At 43.8% G+C, this 19,260-nt stretch overlaps 2 protein-coding genes across 2 annotated transcripts; one reads left to right on the top strand and one right to left on the bottom strand.

Moving 5' to 3' along the window:
• Positions 1-688: 688 nt before the first annotated feature.
• On the bottom strand, positions 689-11,015 carry LOC135553736 (protein FAM227B-like). The gene is made up of 9 exons (XM_064985686.1): positions 10,875-11,015; positions 8,885-9,128; positions 8,706-8,749; positions 8,558-8,590; positions 8,357-8,461; positions 7,241-7,339; positions 6,636-6,737; positions 6,295-6,421; positions 689-858 (listed from the first exon to the last, which is right to left on the bottom strand). The coding sequence occupies exons 1-9, from the start codon at positions 10,950-10,952 to the stop codon at positions 752-754; spliced, it is 939 nt and encodes a 312-aa protein (XP_064841758.1). The 5' UTR covers positions 10,953-11,015; the 3' UTR covers positions 689-751.
• A 52-nt stretch (positions 11,016-11,067) lies between these two features.
• dtwd1 (DTW domain containing 1) lies at positions 11,068-16,415 on the top strand. Its single transcript, XM_064985675.1, has 5 exons — positions 11,068-11,152; positions 14,387-14,705; positions 15,175-15,318; positions 15,527-15,848; positions 16,035-16,415. Exons 2-5 carry the CDS (start codon positions 14,409-14,411, stop codon positions 16,262-16,264), a joined length of 993 nt encoding a protein of 330 aa, XP_064841747.1. The 5' UTR covers positions 11,068-11,152; positions 14,387-14,408; the 3' UTR covers positions 16,265-16,415.
• The last annotated feature ends 2,845 nt before the right edge of the window (positions 16,416-19,260 follow it).

The raw sequence follows: 19,260 nt of genomic DNA, 5'->3' as shown, positions 1-19,260 counted from the left end.
TTATGTGTCGGGGGGCTAGGGTCAGTTTGTTATATCTGGAGTACTTCTGTCCTATTCGGTGTCCTGTGTGAATTTAAGTGTGCTCTCTCTAATTCTCTCTTTCTCCCTTTCTTTCTCTCTCTCGGAGGACCTGAGCCCTAGGACCATGCCTCAGGACTACCTGACATGATGACTCCTTGCTGTCCCCAGTCCACCTGGCCGATCTGCTGCTCCAGTTTCAACTGTTCTGCCTTATTATTATTGGACCATGCTGGTCATTTATGAACATTTGAACATCTTGGCCATGTTCTGTTATAATCTCCACCCGGCACAGCCAGAAGAGGACTGGCCACCCCACATAGCCTGGTTCCTCTCTAGGTTTCTTCCTAGGTTTTGGCCTTTCTAGGGAGTTTTTCCTAGACACCGTGCTTCTACACCTGCATTGCTTGCTGTTTGGGGTTTTAGGCTGGGATATCAATCTGCTGATGCAAACAACAGAAGGGCTATATAAATAAATTTGATTTGATTTAGATGTAAACCCTCCGTGAATCTGAAACAACAGGTCAGTAGATGTGAATCTGAAACAACAGGTCAGTAGAAGTAAACCCTCCATGAATCTGAAACAACAGGTCAGTAGATGTAAACCCTCAGTAAATCTGAAATAACAGGTCAGTAGATGTGAATCTGAAACAACAGGTCAGTAGATGTAAACCCTCCATGAATCTGAAACAACAGGTCAGTAGATGTGAATCTGAAACAACAGGTCAGTAGATCAGGTCTTACCACATGCTGACTCTCCATGGCTCTTCCCGGACGTGTCTACAGGATCCAGCCAGCCCAGGTTCCAGCTCTGCCATGACAACAGGGTGGGCTTCACACCTAACAGAGACACATAGGAGACAGACAAACTATTTTTAAACACTAAATGTATGTTGTTCTTATCAAAGGGGCGGCAGGGTAATCTAGTGGTTAGAGCGTTGGACTAGTAACCGGAAGGTTGCAAGTTCAAATCCCCAAGCTGACAAGGTACAAATCTGTCGTTCTGCCCCTGAACAGGCAGTTAACCCACTGTTCCTAGGCCGTCATTGAAAATAAGAATTTGTTCTTAACTGACATGACTAGTTAAATAAAGGTGAAAAAATAAAATTTAAATGTAAAAAAAGGACGGCCCAAAAACTGTCGGACTCCAGCAAGACATAGACTGGTGTCTCGAATGGCAAGCAATACCGGTGCTGGTCTGGCACCAACAACACCCTGAACAGCTTCTACCCCCAAGACATAGACTGGTGTCTCTGCTACCGAATGGCAAGCAATACCGGTGCTGGTCTGGCACCAACAACACCCTGAACAGCTTCTACCCCCAAGACATAGACTAGTGTCTATGCTACCAAATGGCAAGCAATACCGGTGCTGGTCTGGAACCAACAACACCCTGAACAGCTTCTACCCCCAAGACATAGACTGGTGTCTCTGCTACCGAATGGCAAGCAATACCGGTGCTGGTCTGGAACCAACAACACCCTGAACAGCTTCTACCCCCAAGACATAGACTGGTGTCTCTGCTACCGAATGGCAAGCAATACCGGTGCTGGTCTGGAACCAACAACACCCTGAACAGCTTCTACCCCCAAGACATAGACTGGTGTCTCTGCTACCGAATGGCAAGCAATACCGGTGCTGGTCTGGAACCAACAACACCCTGAACAGCTTATACCCCCAAGACATAGACTGGTGTCTCTGCTACCGAATGGCAAGCAATACCGGTGCTGGTCTGGAACCAACAACACCCTGAACAGCTTCTACCCCCAAGACATAGACTGGTGTCTCTGCTACCGAATGGCAAGCAATACCGGTGCTGGTCTGGCACCAACAACACCCTGAACAGCTTCTACCCCCAAGACATAGACTGGTGTCTCTGCTACCGAATGGCATGCAATACCGGTGCTGGTATGGAACCAACAACACCCTGAACAGCTTCTACCCCCAAGACATAGACTGGTGTCTCTGCTACCGAATGGCAAGCAATACCGGTGCTGGTCTGGAACCAACAACACCCTGAACAGCTTCTACCCCCAAGCCATACGACAGCTAAATAGATAACAACATAGCTACCTGGACTGTCTGACTCTTTTTGCACTAACTCTTTAGACTCATCACATACGCTGCTGCTACTGTTTATTATCTATACTGTTGCGAAGTCACTTTACCACTACCTATATGTACATATCTACCTAAATTACATTGTACATCGACTCAGTACTGGTACCCCGTGTATACAGCCAAGTTACCATGACTCAGTACTGGTACCCTGTGTATACAGCCAAGTTACCATGACTCAGTACTGGTACCCCGTGTATACAGCCAAGTTACCATGACTCAGTACTGGTACCCTGTGTATACAGCCAAGTTACCATGACTCAGTACTGGTACCCTGTGTATACAGCCAAGTTACCATGACTCAGTACTGGTACCCTGTGTATACAGCCAAGTTACCATGACTCAGTACTGGTGCCTGTGTATACAGCCAAGTTACCATGACTCAGTACTGGTACCCCCAATACAGCCAAGTTACTGACTCAGTACTGGTACCCGTGCTGGTCTAGCCAAGTTACCATGACTCAGTACTGGTACCCCATGTATACAGCCAAGTTACCATGACTCAGTACTGGTACCCAGTGTATACAGCCAAGTTACCAAGGTACCCCGTGTATACAGCCAAGTTACCATGACTCAGTACTGGTACCCCGTGTATATAGCCAAGTTACCATGACTCAGTACTGGTACCCCGTGAACATAGCCAAGTTACCAAGGTACCCCGTGTAAACAGCCAAGTTACCATGACTCAGTACTGGTACCCCGTGTATACAAGCCAAGTTACCATGACTCAGTACTGGTACCCCGTGTATACAGCCAAGTTACCAAGGTACCCCGTGTATACAGCCAAGTTACCATGACTCAGTACTGGTACCCTGTGTATACAGCCAAGTTACCATGACTCAGTACTGGTACCCTGTGTATACAGCCAAGTTACCATGACTCAGTACTGGTACCCTGTGTATACAGCCAAGTTACCATGACTCAGTACTGGTACCCTGTGTATACAGCCAAGTTGCCATGACTCAGTACTGGTACCCTGTGTATACAGCCAAGTTACCATGACTCAGTACTGGTACCCAGTGTATACAGCCAAGTTACCATGACTCAGTACTGGTACCCTGTGTATACAGCCAAGTTACCATGACTCAGTACTGGTACCCTGTGTATACAGCCAAGTTACCATGACTCAGTACTGGTACCCCGTGTATACAGCCAAGTTACCATGACTCAGTACTGGTACCCCGTGTATATAGCCAAGTTACCATGACTCAGTACTGGTACCCCGTGTATATAGCCAAGTTACCAAGGTACCCCGTGTAAACAGCCAAGTTACCATGACTCAGTACTGGTACCCCGTGTATACAAGCCAAGTTACCATTACTCAGTACTGGTACCCCGTGTATACAGCCAAGTTACCAAGGTACCCCGTGTATACAGCCAAGTTACCATGACTCAGTACTGGTACCCCGTGTATATAGCCAAGTTACCATGACTCAGTACTGGTACCCCGTGTATATAGCCAAGTTACCATGACTCAGTACTGGTACCCCGTGTATATAGCCACGTTACCAAGGTACCCCGTGTAAACAGCCAAGTTACCATGACTCAGTACTGGTACCCCGTATATACAGCCAAGTTACCAAGGTACCCCGTGTATACAGCCAAGTTACCATAACTCAGTACTGGTACCCTGTGTATACAGCCAAGTTACCATGACTCAGTACTGGTACCCAGTGTATACAGCCAAGTTACCAAGGTACCCCGTGTATACAGCCAAGTTACCATGACTCAGTACTGGTACCCCGTGTATATAGCCAAGTTACCATGACTCAGTACTGGTACCCCATGTATATAGCCAAGTTACCATGACTCAGTACTGGTACCCCGTGTATACAGCCAAGTTACCAAGGTACCCCGTGTATACAGCCAAGTTACCATGACTCAGTACTGGTACCCCATGTATATAGCCAAGTTACCATGACTCAGTACTGGTACCCTGTGTATACAGCCAAGTTACCATGACTCAGTACTGGTACCCTGTGTATACAGCCAAGTTACCAAGGTACCCCGTGTATACAGCCAAGTTACCATGACTCAGTACTGGTACCCCATGTATATAGCCAAGTTACCATGACTCAGTACTGGTACCCCGTGTATACAGCCAAGTTACCATGACTCAGTACTGGTACCCCGTGTATACAGCCAAGTTACCATGACTCAGTACTGGTACCCCGTGTATACAGCCAAGTTACCATGACTCAGTACTGGTACCCAGTGTATACAGCCAAGTTACCAAGGTACCCCGTGTATACAGCCAAGTTACCATGACTCAGTACTGGTACCCCGTGTATATAGCCAAGTTACCATGACTCAGTACTGGTACCCCGTGTATATAGCCAAGTTACCAAGGTACCCCGTGTAAACAGCCAAGTTACCATGACTCAGTACTGGTACCCCGTGTATACAAGCCAAGTTACCATGACTCAGTACTGGTACCCCGTGTATACAGCCAAGTTACCAAGGTACCCCGTGTATACAGCCAAGTTACCATGACTCAGTACTGGTACCCTGTGTATACAGCCAAGTTACCATGACTCAGTACTGGTACCCTGTGTATACAGCCAAGTTACCATGACTCAGTACTGGTACCCTGTGTATACAGCCAAGTTACCATGACTCAGTACTGGTACCCTGTGTATACAGCCAAGTTGCCATGACTCAGTACTGGTACCCTGTGTATACAGCCAAGTTACCATGACTCAGTACTGGTACCCAGTGTATACAGCCAAGTTACCATGACTCAGTACTGGTACCCTGTGTATACAGCCAAGTTACCATGACTCAGTACTGGTACCCTGTGTATACAGCCAAGTTACCATGACTCAGTACTGGTACCCCGTGTATACAGCCAAGTTACCATGACTCAGTACTGGTACCCCGTGTATATAGCCAAGTTACCATGACTCAGTACTGGTACCCCGTGTATATAGCCAAGTTACCAAGGTACCCCGTGTAAACAGCCAAGTTACCATGACTCAGTACTGGTACCCCGTGTATACAACCAAGTTACCATTACTCAGTACTGGTACCCCGTGTATACAGCCAAGTTACCAAGGTACCCCCATACAGCCAAGTTACCATGACTCAGTACTGGTACCCCGTGTATATAGCCAAGTTACCATGACTCAGTACTGGTACCCCGTGTATATAGCCAAGTTACCATGACTCAGTACTGGTACCCCGTGTATATAGCCACGTTACCAAGGTACCCCGTGTAAACAGCCAAGTTACCATGACTCAGTACTGGTACCCCGTATATACAGCCAAGTTACCAAGGTACCCCGTGTATACAGCCAAGTTACCATAACTCAGTACTGGTACCCTGTGTATACAGCCAAGTTACCATGACTCAACTTACCCAGTGTATACAGCCAGTTACTGGTACCCCGTGTATACAGCCAAGTTACCATGACTCAGTACTGGTACCCCGTGTATATAGCCAAGTTACCATGACTCAGTACTGGTACCCCATGTATACAGCCAAGTTACCATGACTCAGTACTGGTACCCCGTGTATACAGCCAAGTTACCATGACAGCCAAGTTACATGACTCAGTACTGGTACCCCATGTATATAGCCAAGTTACCATGACTCAGTACTGGTACCCTGTGTATACAGCCAAGTTACCATGACTCAGTACTGGTACCCTGTGTACAGCCAAGTTACCAAGGTACCCCGTGTATACAGCCAAGTTACCATGACTCAGTACTGGTACCCCATGTATATAGCCAAGTTACCATGACTCAGTACTGGTACCCCGTGTATACAGCCAAGTTACCATGACTCAGTACTGGTACCCCGTGTATACAGCCAAGTTACCATGACTCAGTACTGGTACCCCGTGTATACAGCCAAGTTACCATTACTCACTGTGTATTTATTCCTTGTGTTACAATTTTTTTCTAAAATGTTTCTATTTTCTCTCTGCATTGTTAAGAAGGGCCCGTAAGTAAGCATTTCACTGTTAGTCTACACCTGTTGTTTACCAAGCATGTGACAAATACATTTTGATTTGATCTTTGTTGTTCTTTGTCATTTACAGTTTGTCATGTTGTTGTTTATAAAGTCTGTAATGCATTTAGATGTTAAACTGCTCTCTAAATACAGCGTGATGTGGTTGCATGCTGTGATCACCAGACCCAAACAATAACACTAACCTGACACCCAGAGGGAGATGAGGTCAGCCAGGTCTGTCTTGAAGTCATGGCCCAGACGTTCCATGGACCCAGGGAACGCTCCGTAGAACGCTGTGTAGACCGCCTGGGCCAGGCAGTCTGCATACACCTGGAACACACACACAGTCTTTACTGTAACTGGTGCACCTGTCTTGTCTTGCACAAACACTGATACTTGTCTTTTCTTCAAGTAAGTTAGAAGCAGTGATTTTGCAGACAGCAGCTGTTTTTGAAGAAGGTTCTACTTGCAATGACTGTGAGAGCTGAATGCTCTGAATGTAAGTCTCTCTGGATAACAGTGTTTGTTAAATATACATAAGTACCTTAAAGAGCTTGTCCTTCAGGTCCATCTGAACGGTCATCAGCAGAGAGACAAAGGCTCCAGAGATCCGATCAAACAACTGGCTCTCCTCCTCCACATTAGGCTGGGAGGATATTGACACACAATTCCACACTGTAAGGTACGGAATGCTACCTAACCTGACAGCATCAACAACTGTCAGAACATATTCTAAAATAAATGTACGCACAGAGCCATACATTTCATCATTTACTCAACTCTATCAGGAACTATTACGTACAATATTTCAAAACTATTACGTACAATATTTCAATAGTTATATTGTGCATACGCTTTCTATTGTGCATACGTGTGTAAGACTGCCTCTGCTTAATACTGAGTATATCATAACTTAGTTGTGGAATCTGGCAGAAACCTTCAGATAAGATCATTTTCACTGCACACATTTCCTCTAAATCACATTCATCTATAAATACTATATTACCAGTGATGGATGTACTGTAGAGGCTGGAGTAAAAGACGAGCCTCCCCCATCATCTGCCTCATATTAATATATGTATCAAAGTGACATGTCTTGGTTGCATTGTCCGTTGATATAGTGCATCACAAAGGTTGGAGTGAAGTCACCTTAAATCTGTGGAGGAAGAACCACCAGAATGTGTCTTTGAGAACAGCCACGGACAGATCACACAGAAAGAACGGCCTCCAGATCTTCAGGAAGCCTGGCTGCAGTAAAGAATCATACACACACATACGGCAGGATTAATGATGATTAGCCTAACCCTAATGAGACGGAATTGTTCTGTTATGTACACAGCAATTAAATGGTAATTGCAAAGTGGTAATTACATAATAATTGCTCAATAATTATTCTTTAGTATTTTGATAACTCAGTGAAACAGCCACCATGACCATACTGTTGGTAGGTAGTTCCCAATTGTGTCGGTAAATACCAGCTGACACAGGAGTGTTAAATAAAGCATTACAGATAACTAGCTAATCTCTAATCTACTTTTCAATGAATACCAATCCACCCTGCCGTTAAAGACTGACACACAGCAGCATAGCTACAGTACATATGTGAGAGATTAATCATGTGTGCTTGGAATGCAGTCGAATCCGACCGCATGCACCGAGAGCGGGAGAGGGCCACATTCAATACACATGTGCTTGACATGCATGCAAAGTTTGCATGCGATCCCTTTCTCTTTTTCCTAAAAGCTGTGACAGCTCAGGTATCTGTGAGACCTGACATAACATAACAAGTCTGCTCTCCATCACCCGGACCGGCCACATCTGGCTTTCAGCGCAATGGATGGATATTAGTGTTTGTGGTCATAAATAAGACCTAGCCCAGCGCTGGTTTACTCTGCCTTTCATTTGTCTCTCCGTTTCTGTATACTGCACTACTTTTGACCAGAGCCCTATGGGAAACTCTATGGGCCCTGGTTAAAAGTAGTGCACTATATAGGGAATAGGGTACCATTTAGGATGCAGCCTGGGACTGTTAATACTACAGGACTTTAATAGGAGCCTGGCTGCTCCTTAGATTAACGTGATTGGTTGCAGAGCTGCCACAGTATTCCCCTGTGATGAGAGAGAGCAGAACTCTGGTCTGGTACTCTCTCACACACACACACACACACACACACACACACACACACACACACACACACACACACACACACACACACACACACACACACACACACACAGAGTAGATTTGAGTTTGCAGGTACGTACATTAAAGCCTTGGGCCTCTGATACTCTGTCCAAATGCTGTAAGGCATCAGGATGTCCTGGGATGTCAGTGTCCTCGACTGCATCAAACCCTGGGTAGTCATAGTCCTGGAGAAACACAACTCATTAGTTTAACTAAGTAAACACCAGAGATATGTCCCTCATGGTGTAAAGAGCCATAAACAGACAAGACAACAGACTCACCTTGATGTCCAAGCTCCGCGACACTGCCTCACTCTGGAATGAAACAGTCAATGTTGTTGTAAATCAGAATCATCCTATATAAATGATCAAATCTAATACAAATAATTATAACTGCAACTCTGCAATTTCACTGTCTGAAAATCATTACCTGCTCTTTCATGATTCGATGTGCTCTTTGCACATACATTTTATCTGAGAAAGAAACATTGGGATAATGGCAACGGTATCACCACTTCACAGCAGCCCTATGTTTCAATGACCTGGGCTATAAATATACACTTTGGCCTGATGGTGAATTTGAGAGCTGTGGGTAGTGTAGCTACTTACATTTATTCATGTCATCAAAAACTGACTCCGCATTCTTGTTTTTGCTCTGTTCTTGTGACATTATGGATGCATGTAGTTTTATCTTGGAATATAGCTCCTCTATGCTCTTGGAGAAGGACATGGTGACGTCCACTGGGAATGGCACGTTTACTTTAAAGTAGTCATATATCTGTCTGGGATGGCTGTAATGTTTGAAGTGGGATGATATCTCTATATTCTCCTCAAACGCCACGGGCCAGTCAACCTACAGAAAATGTTGAGAGACCGTTTCAGTATCATGATGTAGGCCTATTTGTTATATGTGAGTATTTATGTTGATTATTATCATGTTGTGATCCATCTCAAATACCTACACTACCGGTCAAAAGTCTAAGAACACCAATACTCATTCAAGGGTTTTTCTTCATGTATTACTATTTTCTATATTTTAGAATATTAGTGAAGACATAAAAACTATGAAATAACACATGGACTCATGTAGTAACCAAAAAAGTGTAAAACAAATCCAAATATATTTTATATTTGAGATTCTTCAAATAGCCACCCTTTGCCTTGATGCAGCGTTGCACACTCTTGGCATTCTCTAAAACATCTTCATGAGGTAGTCACCTGGAATGCATTTCTTCAAAGTTAATTTGTGGAATTTCTTTCCTTCTTAATGCGTTTGAGCCAATCAGTTGTGTTGTGACAAAGGTAGGGGTGGTATTCAGAAGATAGTTTTGGTAATTGACCAAGTCCATATTATGAACCGCAGAAATATGCAAAGAGAAACAACAGACCATCATAACTTTAAGACATGAAGGTCAGTCAATACGGAAAATTTCAAGAACTTTGAAAGTTTCTTCAATTGCAGTCGCAAAAACCATCAAGCGCTATGATGAAACTGGCTCTCATGAGGACCGCCACAGGAAAGGAAGAACCAGAGTTACCTATGCTGCAGATGATAAGTTCATTAGTTACCAGCCTCAGAAATTGCAGCCCAAATAAATGCTTCACAGAGTTCAAGTAACAGACACATCTCAACATCAACTGTTCAGATGAGACTGTGTGAATCAGGCCTTCAGGGTCGAATTGCTGCAAAGAAACCACGACTAAAGGACACCAATAAGAAGAAGAGACTTACTTGGGCCAAGAAACATGAGCAATGGACATTAAACCAGTGGAAATTTGTCATTTGGTCTGGAGTCCAAATTTGAGATTTTTGGTTCCAACCACCATGTGAGACGTGATGTGGGTGAACGGATGATCTCTGCATGTGTATTTCCCACCGTAAAGCATATAGGAGGAGGTATGATGGTGCTTTGCTGGTATTTAGAATTCAAGGCACACTTAACTAGCATGGCTACCACAGCATTCTGCAGTGATATGCCATCCCATCTGGTTTGGGCTTAGCGGGACTATCATTTGTTTTTCAACAGGACAATGACCCAACACACCTCCAGGCTGTGTAAGGGCCATTTTTACCAAGATGAGGAGTGATGGAGTGCTGCATCAGATGACCTGGCCTACACAATCACCCAACCTCAACCCAAATGAGATGGTTTGGGGTGAGTCGGACCGCAGAGTGAAGGAAAAGCAGCCAACAAGTGCTCAGCATATGTGGGAACTCCTTCAAATAGGGTGGCTATTTGAAGAATCTCAACCATAAAATATATTTTGATTTGTTTAACACTTTTTGGGTTACTACATGATTCCATATGAGTTATTTCATAGTTATGATGTCTTAACTATTATTCTACAATGTAGAAAATAGTAAAAAATTTAAGAAAAACCCTTGAATGAGTAGGTATTCTAAAACTTTTTACCGGTAGTGTACACAATTAGCAAGTGAATTCTTACAGCTTAACACATGGTAGAAAACAAAATTGCCTACACTATGTAATCTTGCCTGGACTGTGCTAGGAACTACTTGTTAACGTTAGCTAACGTCAAATTAACACATTGGCAGCAGTCTCTAATAAATAACCATTGTTTATAAGGCTTTTCTTACCAGTCCCTGATTTCGAACAAACTTTTCAAACGTGCTCAGGATTTCTTCATCGTCCTCTGGGTCTTGTTGTTTAGCCATGTTTTGTCTCTGACCCTCCAAAGATGCGTGTCAAAATATTATGTATGTGTTCCGTTGCTAGGTAACAGCTGTCATTAACATTAGCGCCGCTAACTTCTTCCGGTTGACACTTCCGGTGTAGAGCGAGTCCATGCTTGCTCCGCTTCAGAGTACATATACAATTGCTCTAAATCAATTGGATCAAGTCTCATTTTAAACAGGTAACGTTAATGAATTGTGAAATGGGATTTATGTCTTCCACTGTTAGACAAAAACATTCCTTGTATCGCTATATGAACGTGTTTATAGCCTCAAGCTAATTTAGCTAGCTATCATTATCTGCAACAAGATTCTAGCTAACTAAGTTAGCACAATGGGTTAGTTATAAAACTCTTTGCTTACACACTGCAATGCTGACATTACCATTCTCCAAGCAACAAGATATTATGCCCAGCATTCCCCCTGCAAAGACATGCTAAACTTTGGTAATATATGTTTGTTTTAGCACTCTAGTGCTCCTTCCGGAGACACCTGAAACCCCACCTCTTCAAGGAATACCTAGGATAGGATAAAGTAATCCTTCTCACCCCCCCCCCCCCCCCTTAAATGATTTAGATGCACTATTGTAAAGTGGCTGTTCCACTGATGTCAGAAGGTGAATTCACCAATTTGTAAGTCGCTCTGGATAAGAGCGTCTGCTAAATGACTTAAATGTAAATGTACAACCAAATAGTTTTATAACTAAATCAAGATAGACCACAGCCTGTTGTTTCCAATCGGAACAAATGAGTCATAGTGGGCAGAGCCAAGCACGAGCTAGCCAGATTATATTAGCCCGTTCTAGAAATAATATTCTCCCACTGGGCTTCCTCTTACTGTGGAAACGCCAAGCAGAAGTTTCACATGTATACATCCGGTGAAATATCTGTCTCATTGTTCTGTGGTACAACTTTTTTTCACAGCATTGCAACCACCTCTGAATAAATGTATGGATAATTTAAATATTGTATTATTTATACCGCATTTATTTGTATTATAAACTATTGTGTAGGCTATATTTAAATAAATAGTCTTAACAAAATACAAATAATGTTATTGAAATTATTCAATAGATTCTGCAAAACTTAAATGGGTCTCTTGTGCTGGGTAACGGGTTTAATACAGAGTACTGGTGACTCCTTACTTCAACCACTCCTATCTCTGCAATGCAATACACTGTATGTGGGATACTTATTGGCTTGTAGAGAGAACTTTAGTACCTGTTCGTAGGAGGAGGGGGGGGGCTATATGGGTCGGTCCACTAATACAGCACTATTAAAGGCCCACTTTTGTGGAACCCCCCCCAAAAAGGTTTAAAAAAAATTGCGACACAGCACCCTTACTTCCCGCTGCTATACCTGTCTCAGCTAAACTGGGGTGGGAAATACTCAGTAGGGTCTCTACTAGTTTTGGCGGGGGGCTGTGTCGCACAGCCTGCTGCTGGCTTTTCACTCCACCCAATCTGCCTAGTTAAATAAAAATGTAAAAAAATCTATAATCCCCAAAGCAATACACATTGGCTTGTAGAGAGAACTTTTTGACCAGTCTCAGCTAAAGTGGGTTGGGAAATACTCAGTAGTCATTGTCATTTATTTGGAGTGCTCCATGTGAGCAATGAGCATGGGCCTTGTTTCTGTCTTGTTAATGTTGAGGGAACACGCGCCTGAGCACGCATAGAAGTAGCCTACCTGGCCTGTTGTGCGCAAATGTAAGAAAATGCCCATTTAGGGATGTTCGACCACTAATAAGCTTAGCTTTAGTAATTATTTTCTTCACCTCACACAGTCAGTCAAAAGTTTTATTTTTATTACTTCCATTGCAAATGATTGCCTAATAGTTCCTCACAGTAGGCCTATTTGAAAACTATTTCCAACCATCCCCCCTCGATAATCACCAAGCCTCGGTGGGAAAGAGTAAAATATCATAATCTGATGATCCCATATATCCAGTCATAAAATAAGTTTCCCTTGCGCAAAAATCTCTGAGGAAACTGAGGGCCCGGAATAGACTAGTTGATCGTTGCAAGTTCACTAGAGACAGCTTTGGGTCAGATCCAGTTGATTGATTTGATACAATGTTGCGCTTCACTAGTGATAGCTCAAGCCAAGGGAGCCAGACAGACAGACAGAAAGGGAGGCAGACAGACAAGTTGAGTTGAGAGATGAATGTGAAAGAATCTGAATTTATCAGTATATTTTCTACTGTTTTTATTTGTCAGCTTTATGTATTTTAACTTAGTTGATAATGGAAGTTCAAGGCCAATGGCTGCATTGGCCATCTCTGAGCTCCATCCCATAATTTAAGCTATTTAACCGCCAATGATCAGTGTATAAATGTGTCCATATGTCAGAGACTGGTGCTGATTAACATTAAGAATGTTTTGATTAACCACAAGACAATGATTGAGAAACAAAAATGTTATTGTTGAAGTTAATCTATTCCATGAAAATGTGCATATGAAGATCATAACTGGCACAGATCGGTAGAAGAAATGATATGCTCCCCAAATGTGAAACTCGTGTGATGCCTATGAAGTCTTTATAAAATAATTGCCTCCGTGTTTCTATGGTTGGATTTTCAAGCAATGTAAGACGTGCCTCACAATGTGGTAAAACATTCGGGTTTCAAACAATTAAGTATGTTTTAAAAATATATACTGCCTCCAGGGCACATTGTGAAGTGGTGGGTGATGCACTGATAGCCTGTCTACCGTTACGAAGTGGTGGGTGATGCACTGATAGCCTGTCTACCGTTGCGAAGTGGTGGGTGATGCACTGATAGCCTGTCTACCGTTGTTTTTTTCTTCCGGTCAATTTGGCCGGCAACTATTTAATCTGCATAAAAAAAGACCGTCCAAAAGCAGAGGATTACCAGCTAATGGAAACCCCGGTAGAGACCCTACTGAGCATTTCCCAGCCCACGTTAGCTGAGACAACGTTTATACCTTTCTACAAGCCAATATGTATCCCATGTACTGTCTATTACGGTATATTGCATTGGGCGTTAGAGGGGGCGGAGAACGTCGTGCTGCTGGGTATGTATTACACAGTCCCACTCCAACTAACCATACTAACTACTGAGTACTTCCCACCCCACTTTAGCTGAGATGGGTAGAAAAGTTCTCTATAGACCAATATTCAACATACCTGTGTCAACATTGTATTTTTTCATTATTGGTATTAATGTATTTAAAACCATATATATTTTTAGAAATTACTCATTGCATTTTCTTGTGACCATTGATTTAAAATTCTATATCTTTTGAATGAGTTATCCATATTGCAATGTTTTGAAATGCGGGCTTTTGACTTATTTGTTGTGACTTGCTTAGTAGCGAGCCAACTACCTAGCTAACTGGTATAACAACATCCCAGGCTGTGCACCTGATTCTCCAGTTTGATGTTTTTTGTTTTCAGCCACCTCCAGTCAGTCAGTGGGATGTCCAGTTCGGATGTGCTCGCCAGTCCCAGTGGTGTGGACGTGTCCTCCTCTCCCAAATCACCACTGGCTAAAACCCAGCAACCTGACAAGGACTCCAAACCAGTAACCAAACAGAACCCTGTCCCTGCCTCCCCTCCCCTCCATGGTCTGAAGCTGGCTCCCCACAGGGAGCTGGAGCAGGCGCAGCAGAGGGGCAGGCTGAAGTGTTCTAGCTGCGGAGGCTCCCGGATGTTCTTCTGCTACACCTGCTGCTCTTTAGTGGGCGTCAGCCAGCAGGAAATCCCCTCTGTCAAGGTCAGGGAAAGATCTGGAGCTCTGTTCTCCTTATTGGCCTTATTAAACATAACACACACAGGCTTGTAGTGGCCAGTCTGATTGTTTTTTATTAAAGCACACAGGCTTGTAGTGGCCAGTCTGAATGGTTTTATTCAAGCACACAGGCTTCTAGTGGCCAGTCTGATTGGTTTTATTCAAGCACTAGCCTGCAGACATGGGCTGTCAGAGATAGTAGTACTACTTACGGTGCCTCACACACTAGATTGAAGTGTACTTCGGTTCTGGTGCAGATGCAGGCTTTTGTTACAGCCCAGCATGAAAGAACACACCTGATTCAACTAATTGATCAAGCTTATGGTGTAGGTATAGATACAAGTTTGAGACAATTCACAGTACCTGTGTTGACTGTTTGTATTGGTAATACCTGACCTGTAATGGATGAACATGGTTGGTCACACTGTAAACTTTCTCTAACTTGTGTTTGCAGCTCCCTATAAAGATTGACATCATCAAGCATCCCAGTGAGGTTGATGGGAAGAGCACAGCCATACACGCCAAGATCCTCGCCCCCGATGATGTCACCATCTACACCTACCCCTGCATACCTGAGTATGAAGATGACACAGACAAAGTTAGTCAGCTTTTCCTCATCTTCATATGAACAAATATTCAGAGAACAATGTGAGCCTGATTAACTAATAAACAGTTTGTTTACCACATCATATACATAAAAATGTGTCATTCTAACATAACCTGATTAGATAATATTAATACCATTTGTATTATGTTGACTTGAAATGACTGTGACAAGTATTGGGTGTGTGTGCGTGCATGTTTAGGTAGTGCTGGTGTTCCCTGGTCCTGGATCAGTCTCAGTGGAGGAGATGACATGGAGATTACAGAACCTGGCTGTCATGAAGTCAGCTGCCTCCCCAGATGAGGAACCGTCCCCAAAGAGGCCCAGAGCCGAGGAGACGCCAGGGGCCACACAGCAGGCTGAGGGACACACATCAGGAGCCACACACACAGAAGAGAGGGGAGGGGAAGCAGGGATAGAGGGCCAGACTGAGACACCAGGGGCCTGTCCCCTCCAGAGAGTGGTGTTCATCGACAGCACATGGAACCAGACCACCAGAATCATCACAGATGAGAGACTACAGGGTAATTATGATAGATACAGCATTGATGTAACTTAAAGTGCTGTACATTACATAACTACTTTGTTATTACCTAGTTATAGCCTACAACAAGAGCCCAGAGTTTTTCCTGGTCGGGTCACAATGTGAACAGGACAAACTCTTGGCCCTGATAATGACTGATGGACTGTTCTCTTCTCTGTTCCTGCAGCGTTGCTCCGTGTGGAGCTGAAGACCCGGAAGACGTGTTTCTGGCGCCATCAGAAAGGTTCTCCAGACACCTACCTGGCAACCATAGAGGCTGTCTACTACTTCCTCAAGGACTACCAGGAGCTGTGTCTGAGACAGGAGTACACAGGACAGTACGACAACCTGATGTACTTCTACTGTTACCTACACACACTGATCAACAAGGCTAAGACAACCGCTGGGAGACGCTGAGGCTGCAGGGAGGAGAGAGAGGCCAAAACTACCGCTGAGAGACACAGAGACTGCAGGGAGGAGAGAGAGGCCAAAACTACCGCTGGGAGACACAGAGACTGCAGGGAGGAGAGAGAGGCCAAAACTACCGCTGGGAGACACAGAGACTGCAGGGAGACACAGAGAGAGAGGCTGCAGGGAGGAGAGAGAGAGGCCAAAACTACCGCTGGGAGACACAGAGACTGCAGGGAGGAGAGAGAGGCCAAAACTACCGCTGAGAGACACAGAGACTGCAGATAGGAGAGAGGCCAAAACTACCGCTGGGAGACACAGAGACTGCAGATAGGAGAGAGGCCAAAACTACTGCAGATAGGAGAGAGAGAGGCCAAAACTACCGCTGAGAGACACAGAGACTGCAGGGAGAGGCCAAAACTAGAGAGACACAGAGACTGCCAAAACTACTGCTGAGAGACACAGAGACTGCAGATAGGAGAGAGAGGCCAAAACTACCGCTGAGAGACACAGAGACTGCAGATAGGAGAGAGAGGCCAAAACTACCGCTGAGAGACACAGAGACTGCAGGGAGGAGAGAGAGGCCAAAACTACTGCTGAGAGACACAGAGACTGCAGATAGGAGAGAGGCCAAAACTACCGCTGAGAGACACAGAGACTGCAGGGAGAGGCCAAAACTACTGCTGAGAGACGCAGAGACTGCAGATAGGAGAGGCCAAAACTACTGCTGAGAGACGCAGAGACTGCAGATAGGAGAGAGGCCAAAACTACTGCTGAGAGACACAGAGACTGCAGGGAGTAGAGAGGGGCCAAAACTACCGCTGGGAGACAGAGACTGCAGGGAGTAGAGAGAGGCCAAAACTACCGCTGGGAGACACAGAGACTGCAGATAGGAGAGAGAGGCCAAAACTAGAGACTGGAGACTGGAGAGAGAACCTACCTACACACACAATCACCACCAAGGCCTCCAAAAATAGCTGACAAACTGTCTTACTAACCAGTTTTCCATCCAGCCTTTTTATGCGAGTAAAGTACGTCACTCACCTGCCAGTCAGGTAGCCTTGTCATCTTCTGCTCTTGCACTTTGAGATTTTTTGGTTTTGGAATTCATCAAAAGATTTGGCGCGCTCCCCATAGAGATATAATGTAAATGTTGTTACTTTCCAAATGTCGACAAAACAAAATACGCTATACAAGGCAGTGGCGACCCATCATTCAGAGCAGGTGGCTTGTCTGTCTCCCCCTTATGCCGTAGTTTGTACATCTCCATTGTCAGTAGAAACCACATTTAAGCAAGTCAGCCATATCAGCCATGTTTTTTAAAGGCAGTAAATGAGGCTGAAAGAAGTGTTTCGCTGCCAGACCAGGATCAGCTGTTAGCCAGGTGCAGCTGGTTATGGGACTGCTGCTGGGACAGCTTTATGTCGGCCCTAACCGGTTGTGGGCACCATTATAGTGCTATTCATGTATTGTTTAGTGACTTTGCTGGCAAGCATCCCACTTTCTTTTTTGATTACATTGTTTTGCCCCACCAAGATTTACATGCTAAAATCACCACTGAGACAAGGTAGGATCTTTTTGTGTCTAAAATCACCACTGAGACAAGGTAGGATCTTTTTGTGTCTAAAATCACCACTGAGACAAGGTAGGATCTTTTTGTGTCTAAAATCACCACTGAGACAAGGTAGGATCTTTTTGTGTCTAAAATCACCACTGAGACAAGGTAGGATCTTTTTGTGTCTAAAATCACCACTGAGACAAGGTAGGATCTTTTTGTGTCTAAAATCACCACTGAGACAAGGTAGGATCTTTTTGTGTCTAAAATCACCACTGAGACAAGGTAGGATCTTTTTGTCTAAAATGCAAGACATGGCGGTGGAAACGCGTTTGTGCACTAATATTGAGATAAACATATATTGAAGTAAATTTAAGTCACACAATGACATCTTGTGTGGTCCTCCCACTACAATTTAGGCTACAGATGAAATATGTTGACTTTACAGGTACAAGGTGATGGGCTTGATGTGCCTTTCCAATAAATATCCGGGGTCTTATTCTGGTGACATGATGATCCATGCTTTGTTGCCGTTTTGACATGAAGAATCTGGCTCTTTGTCCATAATAATGTCATGGTAGGATCTACAGCTAAAATCACCACTGAGACAAGGTGGATCTTTTTGTCCTAAAATAATGTCATGTAGGCTATTGCTATATTGAAGTAACTGTACACAATGGCTCTTGTGTGGTCATAATAATGTCATGAGAAATATGTACACTTTATCTGGCTCTATGTCCATAATAATGTCTTGTAGGCTATAAATCCATGCTTTGTTGCACTGAAGAATCTGGCTCTTTGTCCTATAATAATGTCATGTAGGCTATAGCTACACTATCCATAATAATGTCATGTAGGCTATAGCTACACTGTATCTGGCTCTTTGTCCATAATAATGTCATGTAGGCTAAAGCTACACTGTATCTGGCTCTTTGTCCATAATAATGTCATGTAGGCTATAGCTACACTGTATCTGGCTCTTTGTCCATAATAATGTCATGTAGGCTATAGCTACACTATCCATAATAATGTCATGTAGGCTATAGCTACACTGTATCTGGCTCTTTGTCCATAATAATGTCATGTAGGCTAAAGCTACACTGTATCTGGCTCTTTGTCCATAATAATGTCATGTAGGCTATAGCTACACTGGCTCCCATAATAATGTCATGTAGGCTATAGCTACACTATCCATAATAATGTCATGTAGGCTATAGCTACACTATCTGGCTCTTTGTCCATAATAATGTCATGTAGGCTATAGCTACACTATCCATAATAATGTCATGTAGGCTATAGCTACACTATCCATAATAATGTCATGTAGGCTATAGCTACACTATCCATAAATGTCATGTAGGCTATAGCTACACTATCCATAATAATGTCATGTAGGCTATAGCTACACTATCCATAATAATGTCATGTAGGCTATAGCTACACTATCCAT

This window comes from Oncorhynchus masou, chromosome 2 (genome assembly GCF_036934945.1).
Source record: "Oncorhynchus masou masou isolate Uvic2021 chromosome 2, UVic_Omas_1.1, whole genome shotgun sequence".
NCBI classification, from domain to species: Eukaryota; Metazoa; Chordata; class Actinopteri; order Salmoniformes; family Salmonidae; genus Oncorhynchus; species Oncorhynchus masou.
This window is presented reverse-complemented; position numbering and strand designations above follow the sequence as displayed.

Bases quoted from the DNA above. Each gene is read 5' to 3' on its own strand.
- LOC135553736 (XM_064985686.1), bottom strand. From the start codon at position 10,952: ATGGCTAAACAACAAGACCCAGAGGACGATGAAGAAATCCTGAGCACG. The intron at 6,738-7,240 runs GTGACTTCACTC...ATATCCTCCCAG, and splicing joins TCTTCCTCCACAGATTTAAG to CCTAATGTGGAGGAGGAGAG. The intron at 6,422-6,635 runs GTACTTATGTAT...TGTGTGTTCCAG, and splicing joins TGAAGGACAAGCTCTTTAAG to GTGTATGCAGACTGCCTGGC.
- dtwd1 (XM_064985675.1), top strand. From the start codon at position 14,409: ATGTCCAGTTCGGATGTGCTCGCCAGTCCCAGTGGTGTGGACGTGTCC. The intron at 14,706-15,174 runs GTCAGGGAAAGA...TTGTGTTTGCAG, and splicing joins AGGAAATCCCCTCTGTCAAG to CTCCCTATAAAGATTGACAT. The intron at 15,319-15,526 runs GTTAGTCAGCTT...GTGCATGTTTAG, and splicing joins ATGAAGATGACACAGACAAA to GTAGTGCTGGTGTTCCCTGG.